This window comes from Colletotrichum spaethianum (assembly GCF_022836535.1).
Source record: "Colletotrichum spaethianum MAFF 239500 DNA, contig23, whole genome shotgun sequence".
Taxonomy (NCBI): Eukaryota; Fungi; Ascomycota; class Sordariomycetes; order Glomerellales; family Glomerellaceae; genus Colletotrichum; species Colletotrichum spaethianum.
In genome coordinates, this window is record NW_026054793.1 from 25,426 (window position 1) to 43,841 (window position 18,416).

At 55.7% G+C, this 18,416-nt stretch overlaps 5 protein-coding genes across 5 annotated transcripts; 3 read left to right on the forward strand and 2 right to left on the reverse strand.

The window, feature by feature from the left end:
• Nucleotides 1–523: 523 nt before the first annotated feature.
• ColSpa_08467 (verlamelin biosynthesis protein B) lies at nucleotides 524–1,752 on the forward strand (the record flags this gene model as incomplete). Its single annotated transcript, XM_049274679.1, is given in 5 exon segments — nucleotides 524–592; nucleotides 655–734; nucleotides 799–1,402; nucleotides 1,426–1,500; nucleotides 1,519–1,752. The coding sequence occupies 5 exon segments, from the start codon at nucleotides 524–526 to the stop codon at nucleotides 1,750–1,752; spliced, it is 1,062 nt and encodes a 353-aa protein (XP_049130636.1).
• Nucleotides 1,753–3,532: 1,780 nt separating this feature from the next.
• ColSpa_08468 (dynamin-binding protein) lies at nucleotides 3,533–8,370 on the reverse strand (the record flags this gene model as incomplete). Its single annotated transcript, XM_049274680.1, has 3 exons — nucleotides 3,533–3,649; nucleotides 3,719–4,813; nucleotides 4,864–8,370. The coding sequence occupies 3 exons, from the start codon at nucleotides 8,368–8,370 to the stop codon at nucleotides 3,533–3,535; spliced, it is 4,719 nt and encodes a 1,572-aa protein (XP_049130637.1).
• Nucleotides 8,371–8,878: 508 nt separating this feature from the next.
• ColSpa_08469 (uncharacterized protein) lies at nucleotides 8,879–9,681 on the reverse strand (the record flags this gene model as incomplete). The annotated part of the gene is made up of 2 exons (XM_049274681.1): nucleotides 8,879–8,929; nucleotides 8,992–9,681. The coding sequence occupies 2 exons, from the start codon at nucleotides 9,679–9,681 to the stop codon at nucleotides 8,879–8,881; spliced, it is 741 nt and encodes a 246-aa protein (XP_049130638.1).
• A 4,693-nt stretch (nucleotides 9,682–14,374) lies between these two features.
• ColSpa_08470 (uncharacterized protein) lies at nucleotides 14,375–14,839 on the forward strand (the record flags this gene model as incomplete). The annotated part of the gene is made up of 1 exon (XM_049274682.1): nucleotides 14,375–14,839. One exon carries the CDS (start codon nucleotides 14,375–14,377, stop codon nucleotides 14,837–14,839), a length of 465 nt encoding a protein of 154 aa, XP_049130639.1.
• Nucleotides 14,840–14,884: 45 nt separating this feature from the next.
• ColSpa_08471 (telomerase-binding protein EST1A) lies at nucleotides 14,885–18,305 on the forward strand (the record flags this gene model as incomplete). The annotated part of the gene is made up of 7 exons (XM_049274683.1): nucleotides 14,885–15,365; nucleotides 15,453–16,159; nucleotides 16,207–16,641; nucleotides 16,719–17,703; nucleotides 17,761–17,928; nucleotides 17,988–18,096; nucleotides 18,170–18,305. The coding sequence occupies 7 exons, from the start codon at nucleotides 14,885–14,887 to the stop codon at nucleotides 18,303–18,305; spliced, it is 3,021 nt and encodes a 1,006-aa protein (XP_049130640.1).
• Between the last annotated feature and the right edge of the window lie 111 nt (nucleotides 18,306–18,416).

Consider the following 18,416-nt stretch of genomic DNA (forward strand, 5'->3'; position numbering starts at 1 on the left):
TCTCTCCACGTCGTCTTTGCTAACCTTTGCCATCGTTGTAGCTGCGGCCCGCCACCACCTCTGCTCCACGACGGGACACATCACGACCGCAGCCACGGGAGACGTCTAGTCGCAACCAAGGTCGCCGAAAACCATGAACTACGACCAGCAACACCCAGCCTCAGGCGGCTACCACCACATGCCTCCTGGTCCCTACAGCCACCTTCCTCCTCCCCCGCCCCAGCAACACCACCAGGGCGCTCCTCAGCACCACCAGCATCCTTCGAGCCAGATGCCCCAGCTCCCTCCCATGGGATACCCAGCGCCCGCGCCGGTGCCTTCAAACACAAACATGCCGCCCAACGTCATGCCCCTTCAACATCACCAGTCAGGCGCGCCCGGCGCACCTTCGGGCGCACCAGGCCAGCAGACCGCCCAGAATGCCGTACCGGCCCCGATGTCAAAGACCGATGACATGGGTAGAAAATACGAGTACGTCACGCCCGCGATACTTGATACTTGGTGATGGAGCGACCCGACTGACATGGTGGTTGCCAGGCTCGTCGTAATGCAGCAGCCCCAGCGAGCGCGCATGTGCGGCTTCGGCGACAAGGTGAGCCTGCTCTCGACGAACGATACATGGCGGGACGCAGCGGCTGACAAACTACCGAATAGGACCGACGTCCCATCACCCCTCCGCCGTGCATCAAGGTCGTCGTAAGGGATGCCAAGACCGGCCAGGAGATCAACCCTAAGTACGTGCGACCACACGGTTTGCGACAAGCTTTGTCGGGTCTCGGCGCTGACTTTTCTTACCAGCGATATTGATTCGGCGTTCTACGTGATCCAGGTCGACTTGTGGTCAGAGGACGGCACTTCGGAGGTGAACCTGGTGAGGCACTCGTCCAACACGGCCTCAATATCGACCACGCAGCCATTCTCGTACTCGGCGTTGCGGGATGAGGGTCAGGCGCCCGCACAGCCGATGCAGGCTTATTCCCAGATGATACCGAGCTACGGCTCTGCGCCCATGGGCTACGGCCAGCAACAGCCTCCCCCGCCGCAGCACATGATGCCGGGCTACGGCATGGCTTCCGGGTCCAGCTACCAAGGTGAGTTGTCCGACGGAAGAAGGCGCGCGCAGCACCCCAAAGTACTGACCATCTGCGCAGCGGCGTACCAGTCATCCAACCCCCAGTTCGCGCCCCCGACCCAATACTTCCCTCAGCACGCCAACCCGGCGCCCGTGCCCTCGCAGGCCGACATGGCGTACGGCGGCCACCGTCAGTCGCTGTCCATGGCGGCCAGCCAGCCGCAGGGCATGTTCACCAGGAACCTCATTGGAAGCACGGCGTCGAGTGCGTTCAAGCTCAACGACGTGGAAGACCATGTCGGAATCTGGTTCATCATGCAGGACCTGAGCGTGAGGACTGAGGGTCACTTCAGGTGAGCGCCCCGACGCGAGCCCTCTCGGGGTCAGCCAACGTTTTGCTAATCGTGTTTGTCCAGGCTGCGCTTCTCGTTCGTTAACGTCGCCAGGCCCCCAACCAGCCCTCGGCAGACGGGTCGCTGGTGAACCAGGGCAGCGCGCCGATCCTCGCCTCGACCTTCAGCGACGTCTTCCAGGTCTTCTCGGCCAAGAAGTTCCCCGGCGTCTGCGAGAGCACGCCGCTGAGCAAGTGCTTCGCGACGCAGGGCATCAAGATCCCTATCAGGAAGGAGGGCGCGGGCGACGGCAAGAAGGGCGGCGAAGACGATGATGACTTCCAGTGAGCGACGGTCCCAACGTTATTTTCGGTTCCACGACGGGCGCTCGGAGTTCAGGCACAACCAAAACACACACTCACACACAAACATGGGCATATGGATACAGCAGGCAGAACAGGGTTACGCGGCGACTTCATCTCGGTTACTTTTTCTCTCCACGCCGGCCCCCCTTCCCGGCTTGTAGTGTTAATGCCGCGTTCAGCATAGTGCTCTTTTTTTTTTTTTTTTTTTTTTTTTTTTTGCGTGCTTGTGTGGCGTATAGAGTAAAAAAGAAATCGCAAGACTTGATAGTACCACGCGCGATGAATTGTCGGTGCTGTGGTAGTTTTGTGGACGTGGAAGCGAAAGAGCCGTTGGTGGGCGAGCCGCCATGCCTCTCCGGACTTTCGCCCCCTCGACTCGGCCGGGAAGGAAGGGCAGGTGAGAGAGACAGAGGGAGAGGGAGAGAGAGAAAGACTTGATCCGCCGAAAGGGCTCCACTGCGTTGCATTTACGGCGCTCGCATCGATGGTCTAATAGGTCCCCTTCTTTAGCTTCCGCGCTGTCGCTCCTGGTGGGGACGGGGACGGGGACGGGGAGGGATGGGTTGGTGTGCCGGCCGCTGCCACCAACAAGGAATCCTTCCGGGATGCCTCGCTTTCCCCCCCCGTCTCTGATTCGCTCGTCTTCCGCCTCGGGGAATAGGGGGAGAGAGGCCTTGAGGAGTGCGAAAAGCGCGAAACTCGGAGGAAAGGGAAATGGAGATACGCGTAGACTAGTCATATAATCTAGGTTTGCAAACTGACGTTGCTCATCGTTTGTTTATCCTATACCTTTTCGCCAACCCTTTGTCGACTGGTAGCCCTGACTATGCGAGCCCGAAAAGTCTTCACCTCGATGAGGAGGCTGCGTCCAGCCTTGGAACTGGACGCATCCGCCATCTCATCGAGGTGGTCTTCACGGCTGCCGGAGACGCTCTCTTGGTGCCATTATACCGATTGGCGGGTGCACACTGTGGCTGCCGCCATTTCATCATATGGGCGGCCGCATATTTCGCGATGCCTCCCATCAGACAGCCACAAATTGTTGCTCAACCGCAAGCTATGGAGACACACACACACACACACACACACACACACCGCACACATCACACAACAAAGAACAAGCTTTGGCAATTCCGACACATGTCCCATTGGATATTGAAAAGCTACAAAAAAAGTGAAGCCTGCAGTTCTAACTGCGAGGCAACTCCAACGCCTAACACGCCCCCTTTCCATTCCCTTCACGGGCTCAACTAACAACGCTTTAACGCTCTCCCAAAGTTTTCATTGCTGAACCTCTTTCCTTCTTCATGAGAAGCTGCCGGTGATGTGTTACATCGGCTGACATGGTCGCATTCCATCCGTCAAGACCTCATTATGTCGCCTTTGTCAAACGCCATCTCTCGTTTCCATCTCGAGAACAAACGAAGAGACAAAAGGAAGAAAAACCGAGAACAAAATCGAGGTGGGAAGGTAAGTGTACACGCCGGGGTGGTGTGTCCACGACTGGAACCCCCCTTGAACCTCGCCCTAGCTTGCCTGCAATGAGAAATAAAGTCGCTGGCCGAGCCTTCTTTTCTTTCATCAATAATACATGCCATGGGGATGAACACATCCCGGCTCAGTTAACCTTCGAGCACACAAGCCTTTGTCAGCGCACATGTGCCTGACTGCACACAGACCTTGGCTTGCCCATAGCTTAAAAGAAATCAATCGTCTCAAGTGCTTTTGAAAACGCCGGCTGTGTGGTCGCGTGGGCAAAGACTCTATGAATCAGCCAGTTTCGCAAAGTGCTTGGACCAAATCCAACCAACTTGGTCGTCGGGGTCGTCTTGGTTCTTGGCAAGCCATAGCTCGCCCTTTTCAGCAATGACATCAAAGATCTGGGAAAACGTTACGTTAGCCTTGGACTCGTCGAGATACAGGACAAAGACAGATTGCCAACTACTCACCTCACCAGCCTGGTACGTGAGGTACGGGTACCCTGCCTCATGCTTTGTTGTTTCAATGTTGAACTCAAAGAGTGATGCTGCCAGCCAAAGCACGTTGTATCCGTTCCCAGCTGGTGTGCGCTCACGCGATGATGCTCGTGAGGATCTCTGACTTTCTTCCATGCCATCTGGCATAGGAAGAGCAGAGTGGAACAGGCCCGAGAACCTTCTCGGTTCGCTGCCAGAGTGCTGGGACGGGTAGGCCGGGTTCGAGTCTCTCCTGTTATTTGCTGTTGATTCTGAACTCTGTCTTGGCAGACCGTTTGTGTTGTGACTTTGGCCTGTGCCGGGCCGAGTAGATGGCGGAGGGACGTTTGCACGTGGTACAGGCGACTGATCTCCCGTAACTGGTGACGCCGTCACCGATGGTCGCTGTGCAGTTGCACCAGCATAGTAGTCTCGGTAGTAAAACTGATGGGGACTGAGAGGAGCTGTGCTGGGTGAGAGAGTAAACTGGCCACTGTGGCGCTTGGCAAACTCTGGTGTCGGTAGCATGGGAGCGTGGTCGCCATTGACCGACAAGCCCCTACCCCGGGGAGAGGAGAGCTCGGCAGGCCGGGGGCGGTGCTTGGATGTAACATCCTCTGTGCTGGCTGTGGTCGACTGTGATGTTCTGCCCTTGTATGCCGGGTTCAAGATTCCGATATTGGCGAACAGTTCCTGCGCGTACTTGTAATCCCGCTGGAACGTAGACACAATGTCTGGGACGTCAGGCGGTGGCCCCATCTCCCCCGTCACCTTCTTCACCTTCTCCACCCAAATGGAGTACCAGTTTGCTTGGATGTTGACGAAATTGCCAAGACAAATGTTACCGATTCTCTCCGTCAAGGCAGACAGCTGTGGAAGCTCCTTCTTTAGAGTCTCATTGAGAGCTTCATACTGTTCCACCAGCTCCTTGAGTCTAGGGTCCGGTGTCTTTCCGCCCTTCTTGATCTGCTCTGCTCTTTCATAGTCGAGACGCCGCTTTGCTCGCTTCTTCATCGCCAGCGACGGGTTGCCGTAAGCCTTGATGACATGCTCAAAGGGCTCGATCACATGCTTCCGAACCTGTTGGAGCTGCTTGGGTGTTAGTAGATGGAACAAAGCTTCTGCCACAGGCTACTCACATGGTCTTCCAGGGCAATCTTCTCGATGTCCCTCATCGAGACATTAAATTGCACCCATTTGCTTTCCAGTTCTGGATAACTGCCCGGTTGAAGTCGCATGACAAGCTCCATAGCGGACAAGTACTGAAGGAACTCGTGGACATAGGCGCTGACCTGCCGAGTGTAGAACTCGACGTCTCTGAGCACAACTTGAAGTCGTAGGTAGTCATCGCCAAACTTCTCGTGAAGCTTGGCATACACGGCATCTTCAGGGATTTTCGAGCTTGCAGCCTGAAGCTTGTCAACCCGCTTGCCAAAAGCACGAGCGAATCCAGCCTTCACATCAGACTCCTTCCTCTTCCGGCCAACAATTTGACCAACGAGCTCAAAGTTCTTCTTCGTCTTGTTGATCTCGATAATAGCCAGTTCCAGGGTTTCCTTGGCTGAAATCAGCTCAGCTCGGTCCGGATGGTCTTCCGGGGTATGTTTCAGGAGCTCTTGAATGAGGTTAGGGTATTTCGTAATTCGCTGCATGGGCTTGATGAGTAGAGAATCCAGATCCCAGGCTGCCGTAAGGTCCTTGGCTACCTCATTGCACTCGTTCAGCCAGACCTTCACGGTAGGGTCTTGCTGGATCTGGATCAATCGCTTGGCTGCGTGGTCGCTGTTTCTGAGGAAGCCCTCGTGAGCCACTCTCATCTGCTCAATGTTCCTCTTGAAGAGCGGGCCGATCGACGTGGCTCTGTCTTTGTCGTCACCCAATTCAGGGGCTGCTGGGTTGGCCGAGGAGTTTCCAGTCTGATCAGAAGCAATCGATTCCTCCTTTGGCAGAGGCGATCGGCGTCCATGGGGCACGTATACCGTACAAACAGCTTCCTTAAGCTGGGCACAGAACGTTGTGTGAAAGCTGATGATCTCGTCCGTGTTTCTGAAGACAAGCTTAATAGTTTTGTCGTCCAGTCGCGGGCAGGCCTCGGCGGTTCCCTTGTAGATCTCTTCCACGATGTTCATATCCCTGACAAACACCATCTCAGTGTCGACGAGTTCCCTGATCACATTGCGTCGTTGCACCAGGCGATGCCTCTCTTTTCCGGTCGGTCCGTCTTGCTCTCTGCCAGGCGTTGCGATCGAATCAACTGGGGTCTGGCCGCCGAGAGAATATTCCCTGGTCTCAATCGACATGTGATCGATAGATTGAGTAGTGGAGACAGGACGTGACACATCCTCACTCTCGCGCCGAGAAGACCCCATTATGGTACTTCCGGGAAGGGTATCGGCGTAGTAGCTGCTAACTGCCGTTCGCCGGCCCTCGTACAGCGACCTCGACTTGGGAGCAGGTACCGGCGGAGGCTCGTGTTCCGGACGTGGTACTGGGCCTGACTTCACAGTCGGCTGCTTGCTCTCGAGGTAAGGGATCGAGAAGCCTTCTCCAGTGTCCAACTCTGGCAGTTGATGGATAGTTGCGCGACCGGGCGGCTCAGTGGCTCCTGAATCCAATGGGCTGAAGTCTGGGCTGTAGTGTTCACTTTGTCGCGCGGACGAGTCTCTGCTAGAGCCGGATCCGTACGTGAGGTCGGACGCGTACGGCGGCTTCGGTATAGACAGGCCATCATCGAAAGTTGAGTTTCCGTGGTCGAGGGCCTCGTTGCTGTCGACAGAGAAGTCGGTCCACGCAGACTGCTGACTGGATCGGTTCACTGTTGCATGCATGGATGGAACCATCAAGCTGTGAGAGGTATCCGGGGTTTGCTGGCTCTCAAGACTCGTCTTGTGAGGGTCCTCTTGCGCATCAGAAGACTCGCAGGTAGACGCTCGCTGAGACGAATCGTTGTCCTTGTGGCGGTCGTTATAAAAGTCTTCGGGCTTTTCAAGGGTGTCGCTAGACGCTGCTCCCATTTCCTTCTCAGTATTGTGATGGAAGTAAGAAACGTCGCAGACGGACCCATCCATGTCACCGAGTTGACTCTGGTCATCAAAGTCATCATAGGACTCCATTCTTGGGAAAGGAATGGTTTCCTGTCGCGGCGAATCATACTCGGAATCCCGTCGAATAATCTTGACTGTCGTTTCGTACGAAGGGCTTGAGAAAGGGACGGGTTCGTACTCCTCAGATATCGGCCGAGAGCTAGTGAACGCACCAGGAATGGATGGATCTTCGAACTCGCTCCTGGTCGGGGTCGGCTCGGGCGATTGCTGGAGAGACGTTGGATCCAACGAGATCTTGATGGACACGAGGTCATCACTAGCAGACTCGTCCTCGAATGGGTAGTGGTACTCGGCCTTTTCTGGTGTCGGCGCCCGTTGCACCTCCTCAGCTCCGGCCTTCTGTGGCGTAGGCTGCTCATCCGGTATCTCCGTGTCCGTCTTCTCCGGCGTTGGCGGCGGTTGCACCTCCTGAGTTTCGGTCTTCTCGGGTGTCGGCGTCCGTCGCAATTCTTCCATCTCAGCCTGCTCATGGTTTCCGTCAGGTTGCGGGATCGTCAGCCCAAGGCCAGTCGGAGCTTGCGAGGGTTCAAGCTGCACAGGTGGGAGTTCCTGTGGTTCGTTATCGAACTCCGTCGTTTCCGATGTAGCCGAGATCGCGGATTGCGGGATTTGTTCCCTCTCGATGGGGGGACTCAATGCCGGGAAGCTGCCGGGCATGCCCAAGGTGGGAGAGTCGTAGGCTTGCGCTTGAGGCGGAGAGAGGGAAACGATGGGCGGCACCACCGTTGATATTGTTAGTGGCTGAGGCGATTGCGCGGGTGACGTTGGCTGCGCCGACGGTTCCGGTTCGCTGGGACTCGCCTCGGGCGGTCTCTCGAAGGTTTCACTGTGGTCCACTGAAGGCGACGCGGAACCGATTTGTGGCACCGGGGGGATGTCTTCTTTTTCTCTGGCGGCAGTGGCTTCTTGGTCTTTCTTGCGCCTCGCAGCGGCCTGTCTCGCATCCCGCACCTGACTGTCGCGAATAGACTTAGTATACGCGAGTCTGATGTGTTCACGTCTTTGTTCGAAGTCGATGGGTCCAACGGAGATCTTTCGTCTTCGAGTCGCCGACTCCTCTGTCTTGGAAGATTGTCTCGACACATTCTTGTGCGGCGACTTGGCCCTGTCGATAGCCTTCATGCGCGAACTTGCCGTGGTTGCCGTTGATACGGATTGTCGAGGTCGAGAGCTGCGCAAGGGAGGGGACAGCTTCGGAGGGGGTGCTGCTACGTAGGCAGTAAGCCGGGTGCTGTTATTTGGAGTGATGAGACCTCGAGGTGCAGGCTTGCGTCCTGGCGTGGCTTGCGTGGGCGTCTTCGCTCGCGTAGGCGTCTTGGCGCGGGTGACGGGAGTAGTTGTCCGGCTTGTCTTGCCCGCTGGCAGAGGACGCTTGAACGTCGACGGAGAATTGGCTCTGGAGCTTTCGCGGGTGGAAGGCGGACTCGTCGAGTCACTAGGCGTGGCGAGCTTTCGGACAGAAACAGGGAGGCGCGATGCGTCAGCTCGATCGGGTTGCTCGAGCTCTGCCATGGGCCGTGGCACAAGAGCCTTTCTCGCCATCGGCGCCCCTGCTTTCGAGGCAGCCACATCACTATGTGCCCGAACATGACCTCTAGCGGCGGGGACCGAACGTCCTGTTGCACCATTCGGTTTTGTCTTAGCAGAGCGGTACCAGTCAGTTGGAGACTCCGGCTCAGCGAAATCAGGGTCAGATTTCGTCCGTTGATGGAGCCTAGCCACGTGAAGACTTGACTCTGATGTCCTCCGCGGTCGTGAGCCTGACCCCTCGATCCCGAACCCGACGATCGAAGTGTCTCGCTGCTCTGGAAGGATTTCGCCAAAAAGCAAGCCGGATGGTGGGGGGGACGAGGGCGGCAGAGAAGGGGACTTGTGCTGGAGGTTTGTCATGGACTTGGATGCATGCGCATTGCTCGTGATCGAACTCGAATTTCGCGGCTTTGCGATGCGGCTAGCGAAGGATTGTGAATTGTTGGATAGTTGATCTTCGGCAACGAATTTCGTTCGTTGTGTTCGAGAAGCTGGGCCTCTACTGGAATCAGGTGTCAGTTCACGATTCACCGAGGTTCTCAGTGTAGAGTATGATGTTGACCCGCTCCCACTAGGTGTTGTTCTGTCGGCATTTGTCGCAGCCCTATTCGACCGTATCGGCACGCCTCGTACTGGAATCCGGGGCATCGCGGGCGCCGAGGTCTGTTGATCGAATCTCTTGGTCAGGTCCTTGACACTCGGCTTGCGATTTGTATTGGTCCTCGGGGCGCCGACAGGGGGTTCGATGGGGGCAGAGGCAGATCGCTGCGAGGGACGCAGGGCCGTACGGCCTGCTGGTGCCGGCGGGTGCTTTGGGTCCTTGCCATTGCCGTTTGGCCGCGTGGACGGATTGTCGCGGGCTCGGGATACGGAGGTCGCCATGTAGTCGGTATCTGAAGAAGCGGTTCGATGGTGGTGACTCGACGACTGCACGCCTCGATAGCTTCGGTAGAAATCATCCGGGTTCACAGAATCGTAAGCATGACCAGCGGCGGCGAAAGCCCCAGCCGTGTGGGCGGCAGAGGCATCCAAGTTCTCGCGGGTGAGGGCGTTCGCTACGGGGCTGCTAGGGAGGTAGTGGCGATGAGATTGGCGGGACGATGAGTCGGATTGGTGACGGTAGGGACCGGGATCGGAGTCGAGGTCGAAGTCGGCTTCGTGATAGTCGTAATTCGAGTCGAAGTTTGGTTGTCGATGAAGTTGGTGTGCGTACTGGGGAGGAGAAGCTAGAGGTTGCGGTTGGTGTTGCTGGAGATGGACCTGGCGTTGCACGCTGAGCGCAGAGGCCAGGCGGTCCTCCTCTTCTGGACTGCCAGATTCCATTGTGGCCTGAACATCAGTCAGGCGTGTCGGGTGGACTGGCTCGTCAGGAATTCCATAGACCCATGCACGCTGTGTGGGATGTTTGGGTTGGGAAGCATTGATGTGTTGGCCTGCAAGCTGAGTGGGCAGCGACACTTTGGAGAGGCGACGGGCAGTCCCCGGTTGGCAAGCGTTGGCAGTGTCTGGGGCCTATCGACAGCAAATCTTAATGCATGGATGGGTGGCCGCCGCAGGAATACCTAGCCGTAGTGCGACTTCTGCTCGGTGGGGGGTTTTCTGGGGGTTGGATATCTTTGCTGGAGTCGAGACGAAGGAGACCTGCAGGCCTTCGTTATTTTGCCAGCTGCGCGTGGGTAAATTGTGTTTTCGGGGTCTTGTCTTTGTGAATCGGACGCAACGAGATGGGACGGAGAGGGCGAGGTTGGAGTGGTGGGAAGCCACAAAAAAACGTACTTGAGGCAAGGCAAGGTTAGGGGAGATGCAGGCGCAGGCTCGCACGCACACACAGCAGGCAGAGATACCTCAGCACGCAAAGCAAGTGCGAAGCGGGAGAGGAGAATACCTCAGTGAGACAGACGTGCGCGAGTGAGGAGGCAGACGGAGAGAGAAGGAGGGGGGAAGGACGGGAGTGGAGGTGTGCACTGTCTTAGTGGGGTGTGGGTGTAGCGAGTAGAGAGGAGAAGGTGGCCTTGGATTGGTCGAGGAGCTCCTACCTCGAGAAGGGTACCTACTGGGGAAGGAGGGTGGGGAGAATTGGCGCGGTGGTCTTCTCAGCAGGGGGGAAAGAGAGCAAGGTTGGAGGGAAGGTACGGATTTTTTCGTACTTGCTTCCTCCAGAGCAGTCTGCCGTGGAAAAATTGAGCCTGGAAAGCTGGAAAGTGGCCGCCGGAAATTGATCGGCCACCTGAGGGCAGGTGCGGCCGGATAGGCCGTCAGGTCGTGGTTGATGGTGAGCTGAGACGGCAAGCGGGACCGCGGTTGCGAAGGTGAGGAACTCGTCCAATCAATCGGTCAAGGTGGGCACGATTCGGTCTGGGTGACAGCCGGGCAAAGATGGGAGGAGAGCAGTGTGATGTCGTGTGCAAGGTACGGATCCGGAGCACCCAATGGTACCTAGGCAGCTTGGCAGAAACCCGTACGGCGCAGGGACTGCGGCAGCAAGGAGACGGGGGAAGACGATGGTAATTCAGGGAGGGACAGAGTGTGTGGTGAGGGAGGGGATGACGGCAGGTGCTAGGTTCAGTTTGGTAGGTCTGTCCGGACGCTCGGGAAAGAGGGAGCAAACCTGGGGCCAGGGACTGGGAAGCCAAGGGGGGCTTGACTTTGGATTTCTACGTACCTTAGAGTACATGGTGTTTTCCACACACATCCGGCGTGTCCAGCATTGCAAAGTTGCAACCAAGGTTTTTTTCCGAAGCGGCGAATTCAGGCACGACAAACAAAGGGCGTTGGAGATCGACTTCAACGGCCGGCCGTCGACGTTTAGGTACCCGATCAAGGTGCTCGGTATCTGTACCGGGCAAAGAAAGGCTATCCTCACTTGTGCTTGTGCTACCTCGGTCTGTCTCTCTCTGGCTGTTTCTAGTGCATCTAACCCACTCACGTCGACGAGTCGCAACGGCAGCAGAACCCACGGAAATGGGCTTTGGCTGGGTCTGAATCGTCACCCAAGTCGTCAATTTATCACTCGTCTACCCTTCCATGTTGGCCTCCACTGGGCTGTTTGAACCTTGGAAAGAAAGAAAAACCATGGCATGGACAAGGTCGCCTTCTTCGAGGGGCCCAGATAAAACAAACAAACAAGCTCCACCGCAAGCCTCGATGCAGTTTGTATCTCGATCTCCAATCGCTGTGGCTGGCAGGGCACTTCTTTCTATCCTTCTTTCCTTCCATTTTTTCTTTTCCCCAATTTTATTCCGTGTGAATCAGGACGTATCTGCTTGCGGGGGAGAATTCCTGGATGACACCCTTCTCTCATCCAAAGAAGAAAACATGTCGATGCTCCGCAGGGGAAAAAATGAGCAAAAATTATTCAGACTATGGTGCGCGCCGCTGGCCCTCGCTTCGTCCCGTCTGAGGAAGGCCTCGCGGCGCAGACAAAGAGAGACGTAGGTAGACACTTGTTGGACAAAGAATTGGAGCGCACTGGAGTCCCCGTACGTACCGGTACCTTAGCCTCCTCCTCCACCTCCCTTACCCGCAAGGTAAAAACAAAGGCTAAAAGGCCGAAGCTCTGAGTGCCAAGAAAGCACGGCCAAGAAGCAACGTGAGACGTCACCACCAATCGGTCACATCTTTCCGTAGGCGCGCCCGGAGATGGCAAACCACTGTTCGGACTGAAGAGAACGGCAGCACCCGGTTTTTTCCATCGTCGACGGCGTTGAGCGTGGTGGTGGTTTGGGGCGTGGTTAACAGCGTTGACACAGCCGCTAGAGGTGCAAAATGACGGCAAACTCACATGCATTCCACGAGGGCTGAGGATCCATGCCAGGAACCCCCCCGTCAAACGCCGCACCGCACAGCGCCGGACATCATAGCCACGGAACGTTGTCAAGGTCAATTAAGTTGACGTGCGGCATATGTGCACGTCAATGTCCAAGTCGATGCCGGGGCCGGAAATGGTGCGCATGATTACGCATCGTGCCCGAAACGACCCAAAGTCGGGGTGAGGCCGACAATCTATAGTTTGTGGTCGTGGTTGGAATTGCATTCGAAGCCAAGTCCTCCCAGGTGCCAGGTTGGAACATCCAAGAGAGTTGATTCGTCCTCCAACAGCAGGATGCCTTCTAAGGTTCCTATGCAAAGCATCTCAACGCCTAACGCCCAACGCAGCTGGATTCCCCGTCACTGATGTTGGCTCGCCAATTGGTCGCGTGCATAGTGTTTTGGGCATTAAGAGAGGTTAACGACGTGTTTCGGTATCGAAACTGTTTTGGGACACGATGCCGTCCTCCTCTGCCAATTGTAGCGTCTACCTGTCATCATGACGGTATTGAAGCCTTGCAGCCTGCCTGGATTAGGTAGACCGTTGAGCAGTACCATCGACTGCTGCATTGCAGCTGTACGCTTACGCGGTTATTGGAACAGACGCAGCTCTTGATCAGCGCGTCCGGCTCCGAGCTTTGAGCAAGGCAATTCCCGCCAATGCTACCCGGGAGTCTGTGCTCGTCTTAATACATGCTACTATGATGTGAGGCAGTCACTGGATGATGGATGGATGGATGAATGGTCAGCCCTCGTTCCAGCTTCGGCTCCAGTTCCTGCCTCTAATCCGGGATACGAAGTGGCTTCCCTGGCTTAGTCGGATCCTAGAGGCCGGATCAAATCTTGTTGAAGCTGTACCTAGCACCGGGAGGAGGCGGTAAGCAATCCCTTCTCCCTCTTCTGCCGTGTGTGTGTGTTTTTGGCGAGTTTGACAAACACACTGACCGCGCAGTTCGTTGTCAACCAGACAACCACAACAACGAATCCCGGTAGTTCACTCAGACTCACACTACTTAAATTACAGAGAGTCGAGCCTTTGGCTATCATGGAATCCGACCCACGCTCGCCCACCTCAAGTGGCTCTTACTGCAAGCAATGCCGAACCGCGTCTTCCCTCGACTGGGAACCCTTTCCCACAGGCGTTCACATCATTCGCGATCAAGGAAATATTGAACATAGGGTATAACGTAGCACCGCAGGGCAAGTCTCCTCTCACAGCCCGCCGCCGCCGCCCGCACTTCCGTCCGCCCTTGCATCGGGCTCAACCCAGCCAAGTCCAGTCCAGTCCGAGGGGAGGACTAATAAGTGACGATGCACATCTAATTAGCGCAGGGTAGCGCAAGTGAACCACGTAGCAAGTGCGCCTAGCGCAGAACCACGAAGGCATGCTCTGAATAGACAATGCTGCGGCAGCCACCTTGAACTGACACCGAGGTACGTAAGGTATTCCCACTTTGCAGGGCCACATCCAACGTGGCCCCCGGAACCTGGGCCCGTCCAGGTCATGTTTGAAGTCTCCACGAACCCGCTCGACGAGCCTTGACACTTTGATGAGTTTCCACCACAAAGGTAGACGGAGTTGGTGGACCCCCACGACCACCAATCCGACACTCATCTCATCAGAGGCACCTGGAACAGGAGCTGGGGTACCTTAGCGGCCAACGGCCTTGCGCGCCCCTTGGTTGCTTGACCGTCCGTGAGGATCGAGTACCAAAGCCACCGTTTGGAGACGGCGCCTGTATTCGGCAGATCACTGGACGTGCACCGCCGTCCCACCGGGGTAGGTGCGCCTAGATCAGCCACTACCATCACCAGCCAGAAGCAACACCCGCCAATCAATGCGTACCGTATTGACCGTTCAGGCGCGATACGTACCGCCCTTGGACTTTTAAGCACTTCTTTTTCATTTTACTCTGCAAGACGCGTTGGGCCGTCGCGCTTGTCAACCTCGATCAACGACATCACCCCGTATCCAACCCTCGATCTGGCCTCCGCAATCTGACTACTCATTATTTCCCGGCAGATCACTTGCATGCCCAGATGCAATGACATGTTCTAGCGTGTGATTTCCGACCACCCAGCCGACCACCCAGCGCAGATGGTGTTGAATCCAAGCGTCACCTAGACCCGGTTCCCCTATGCGGCGACCACAGGTGGAGGTCACGAGTCTAAACCGGTATCGACGATGAGATGAGATCCCGCCACTACAATGGCACGCAAAAGAAAAGCACAGACGCTCGGGGGGCCGAATGAGAAGCATTCCGGATGCAAGAAGGCGAAGTTGGATCTGACCAAGAGTCAGGTCAAACATTCGGTCCTGCAGCAGTACTACGACACTGTTCAGACACTCCGCGAATACCTGCTTTCAAAGCTGCCAGGCTCTTCGAGACTTCGTCGCAAAAAGATTGCCTCGTTGGGTAAGGACGAGATTCAGCCAAGCAAGGAAGGTCATGATTTGATACTGGAGCTGTCCTTGTTACTGGACACGACCCTGGTTTGCACACATCATCGCCCCCAGGCTCAGACCGATTCTCGATGGGAGCAATGGAGGTCCTTCTCGCAAAAGGCTGACGAGTCTATCGTATCGGCTTCGGGCGATCTGGCCAGTGCTACTTGCTCACAATCAGAGGTGCCTCCGTGCAACCCCAACAGCTTTGTATCTCAGGCTGACTAGCGAATGCAGATAGTTGACTTCGTCATCTGGCAACTGTTCTCCAGGATGCAGTCTCATGCCACTTGGCCGAAACACCTCCTATGTGATGGCTTCAGGCGACGCGCTCAAAATGTTGCCAATACGAATGGTCAGGACAATGCCGGGTCCGTTCCGGGGCTTGCTTCTGTTCACCCGAATTACCATGTTCAGGCCCTTAAGGATACTCCGTGGCCGCAGACCCTCATGCTCCTTGGCAAATCGGGCGAGCAGATCATGATCGACCTCCTCATTGACACGGCCATATTTCTTCCTGTGAAGGCCGGCGTCGGCAATTTGTATCAACTGAGTGGTATCCCCATGTCGGAGACTGGGGTGTCTGTAGCTGTGGACCAAGACAAGACGAATCGTTCAAAAGGGGATTCCAAGCCAATAGATGCGGTTGACGAACGACTTCCTTCCGAAATCACGTTCGTGAGGAATCGCATGTTCTACGCCAGAGCAGCGCTTACTGCCAAGGGAACTGTCCACTACGGCCTCAGACATATACGTAAGCTGCCCCTTGGCTGCGTCAGGGACTTGCATTGACTCTCTGCAACAGACGTATTGAGCCGTTGCCCATACATCTCTTGTTTAGATGCGGCGTCGGAGGAAGAAAAATTGGCAGTTGCCCAAGCCAATGAGCGTAACACGAAGAAGACCCTCATGTATATTTTCCCTCGACAGTTTGGTCTACACAATGCGTTTACCTCGAAGATCGATCACTCCAAGACGTCTCAGAAGTTTGCAGACTACACCCTCCGTGAGGAGGAAATCTCGACACTATCTGAGAAGCAGAGGATGCGACTTCCCAAGAGACTTCGAGGAAATGCCAAGCGGCTTGTCGAGCGGTTGCAACTCCTCCATGGCCGCTGCGCCTATGCCGAGCTACTGCGGCATTACTGTCCATCTGCCTTCGATATCAAATCTGGCACCTCTGCGTCGGAGAAGACACTCAAACGGTCCCAGAGATTTCCGACTTCGCAGGCACCGGAAAGCAAGACTCAACTGACGGTGTCTTCTGACCTTCTTAGTATTACAAAACAGAGCCGTCAAAAGCCGCGGCAACCAGCACCGTCCTTGTCGGTGATCAAGTTCGATGCAGTGACTGAACTAGCGACTCCAACAGCCCATGTGTCCGCGTTTTGCCAGGCTGTGCTGGCCAAGGTTATTCCCGATGAGTTTTGGGGGCTTGGCAACGACCAGATACACAACAAAAATACCATACTGAAGAAGGTCGACCATTTTATCAGAATGCGGAGGTTCGAGAGCATGTCCCTCTACGAACTTGCAGACGGGATCAAGGTTAGAAGTCGTATGTCTCGTTGACGAGTCTCTGCTAACTCGTACAGGTGACAAGCATGGAATGGCTGGCGCCACCTGCTCTAAAGGGTCAGAGGACCAGCCAAACAGACATGAAGAAACGACTCGAGATTCTCAACGAATTTTTGTACTATGTTTTTGATTCTCTCTTGATACCCTTGTTACGCAGCAATTTCTACATCACCGAGTCAAGCTCTCACCGTTACCGTCTGTTTTTTTTTCGACATGACGTCTGGCGATACGTGGCGGAGCCAGCGATGACCACCCTCCGGACAAGCATGTTTGAGGAGGTGAAGTTGGATCAGGCGACAAAAATCCTCGATTCCAGGCGCTTAGGCTTCAGTCGTATCAGGCTCTTGCCCAAGGGGAAGACCATGCGACCGATTATGAACCTCCGGAGGAGGACCGCGGTCAAGGGCAACCGCGCCATCCTTGGACCGAGCATCAATTCCATTCTCGGCCCTGTACACTCCATACTCAGGTTAGAGACAGTAGGGATATCACTCATCCACTTCAGTTTCTTCTTGCTGACTATCTTCAGGAACGCAATCCATGCAAGCTTGGCTCTTCCATGTTCTCCGTGGGTGATATTTACCCACGCCTGAATGCTTTCAGTGCCGGCTTCAAAGATCAACATCCCAAGTTCTACCTCGCCAAAGTGGATGTGCAATCTGCATTTGACACAATACCACAGGCGGCCGTTATCCGGTTGATGGGGGACATCCCCAGTGAGAAACAGTACGTTATCAAGAAACACGTCGAAGTCAAAGCCGGGCTGGTAGACAGCCGGCCCCAAAAGCATACAGTCACGAAACTGACGCGACGGTGGCACTCCATCGCTGTGACGCGCAATGACACGGCCGACTTTTCAAAGCTGGTTGAGAGCCGTCTTGGGAAGAACCGGAAAAACACGGTATTCGTGGGCAACACGATGAGGAGGGAAGTCGACATCGGAGAGTTGATGGATCTGATGGCGTCGCACATCAAGCAAAACTTGATCAAGGTCGGCAAAAAGTTCTACAGGCAGAAGAAGGGCATCCCGCAGGGTTCCGTGCTCTCCTCCGCCCTCTGCAACTACTTCTACGCCGATCTGGAAGCGCAGCACCTCGCGTTCCTCGCGGCGGAGGATTGCCTTCTCTTGAGGCTGATAGATGACTTTCTTCTCATCACGACGGACCAGTCAAAGGCGCGCAAGTTTGTCGATATCATGCACGGCGGACTTCCCGAGTACGGCGTCACCGTCAACCCCAACAAGACGCTGATCAATTTCGACATGGAAGTCAGCGGCGTAAGGGTAGCTAGGCTGCCAAAGGGATCTCATTTCCCCTACTGCGGCTTGGGCATTGACTGCAACACGCTCGACATCGTCAAGGACCGAGATCATGTCAAGGACACCGGTAAGCCCCATGCCTCTGCTCAGGAGATGCATAGTTTTGTCAAGCTGACCAACTCATTAGTGGTCTCCAACGCTCTGACCGTCGATTACGGCAACAAGCCTGGTCAGAACTTCCAGAGAAGAGTCCTGAGTAAGTGTCACGTCGGCTCAACCGTTTCCATCCATGCCTTGACTGACATTCCCGCAGACGCATTCAAAATCCAATCCCACCTCATGTTCTACGACACCAAACACAACGCCCTCGAGACCGTCATGTCGAACCTTCACCGGGCCTTTGCGGAGACGGCCGAGAAGATGTGGGCTTACTGGCGGTGCCTGCCCGCATGGAAACGGCCTGGTGACGGATTGATCATGCGTAAGTTCCGTCCCTGAACTTTCTGCTCCGTTCCTCCATCCCGCTCACGCTGTACACAGAAACCATGGTCAAGGTCATTGACGTCGCCGTCGTCCTCCTTACTAGCAAGGCTAGGCGGGAGAAATATCCCGGCTACGCCTGCGCCGTCGAGAAGACGCACGTTACATGGTACGTAGCAAGCCCCCTCGGGTCGCACGCTCGTCGCTCGGAACACCTGGCTGACCCGGAAAAATACTCGTAGGCTAGCTCTCGACGCAACCAGGGAGGTCCTCTCAAGAAAGCAAGCAAACTTTGCGGGTGTCCTCTCGTGGATCAGCACCGAGCTCGGGAGACTTGATTCCAAGAAGACAGCACGTGCGAAAAGGGGCATTCGGTGAGCACTCTGTATTCATGCTTCGCCAAACCCACGCGGTCACACGTAGGAACAAGTTTGCTGCTCCCGCAGGGCGTTCTGCTTGCCGCCTGCGAGGGAATTGACTGGCCCACCT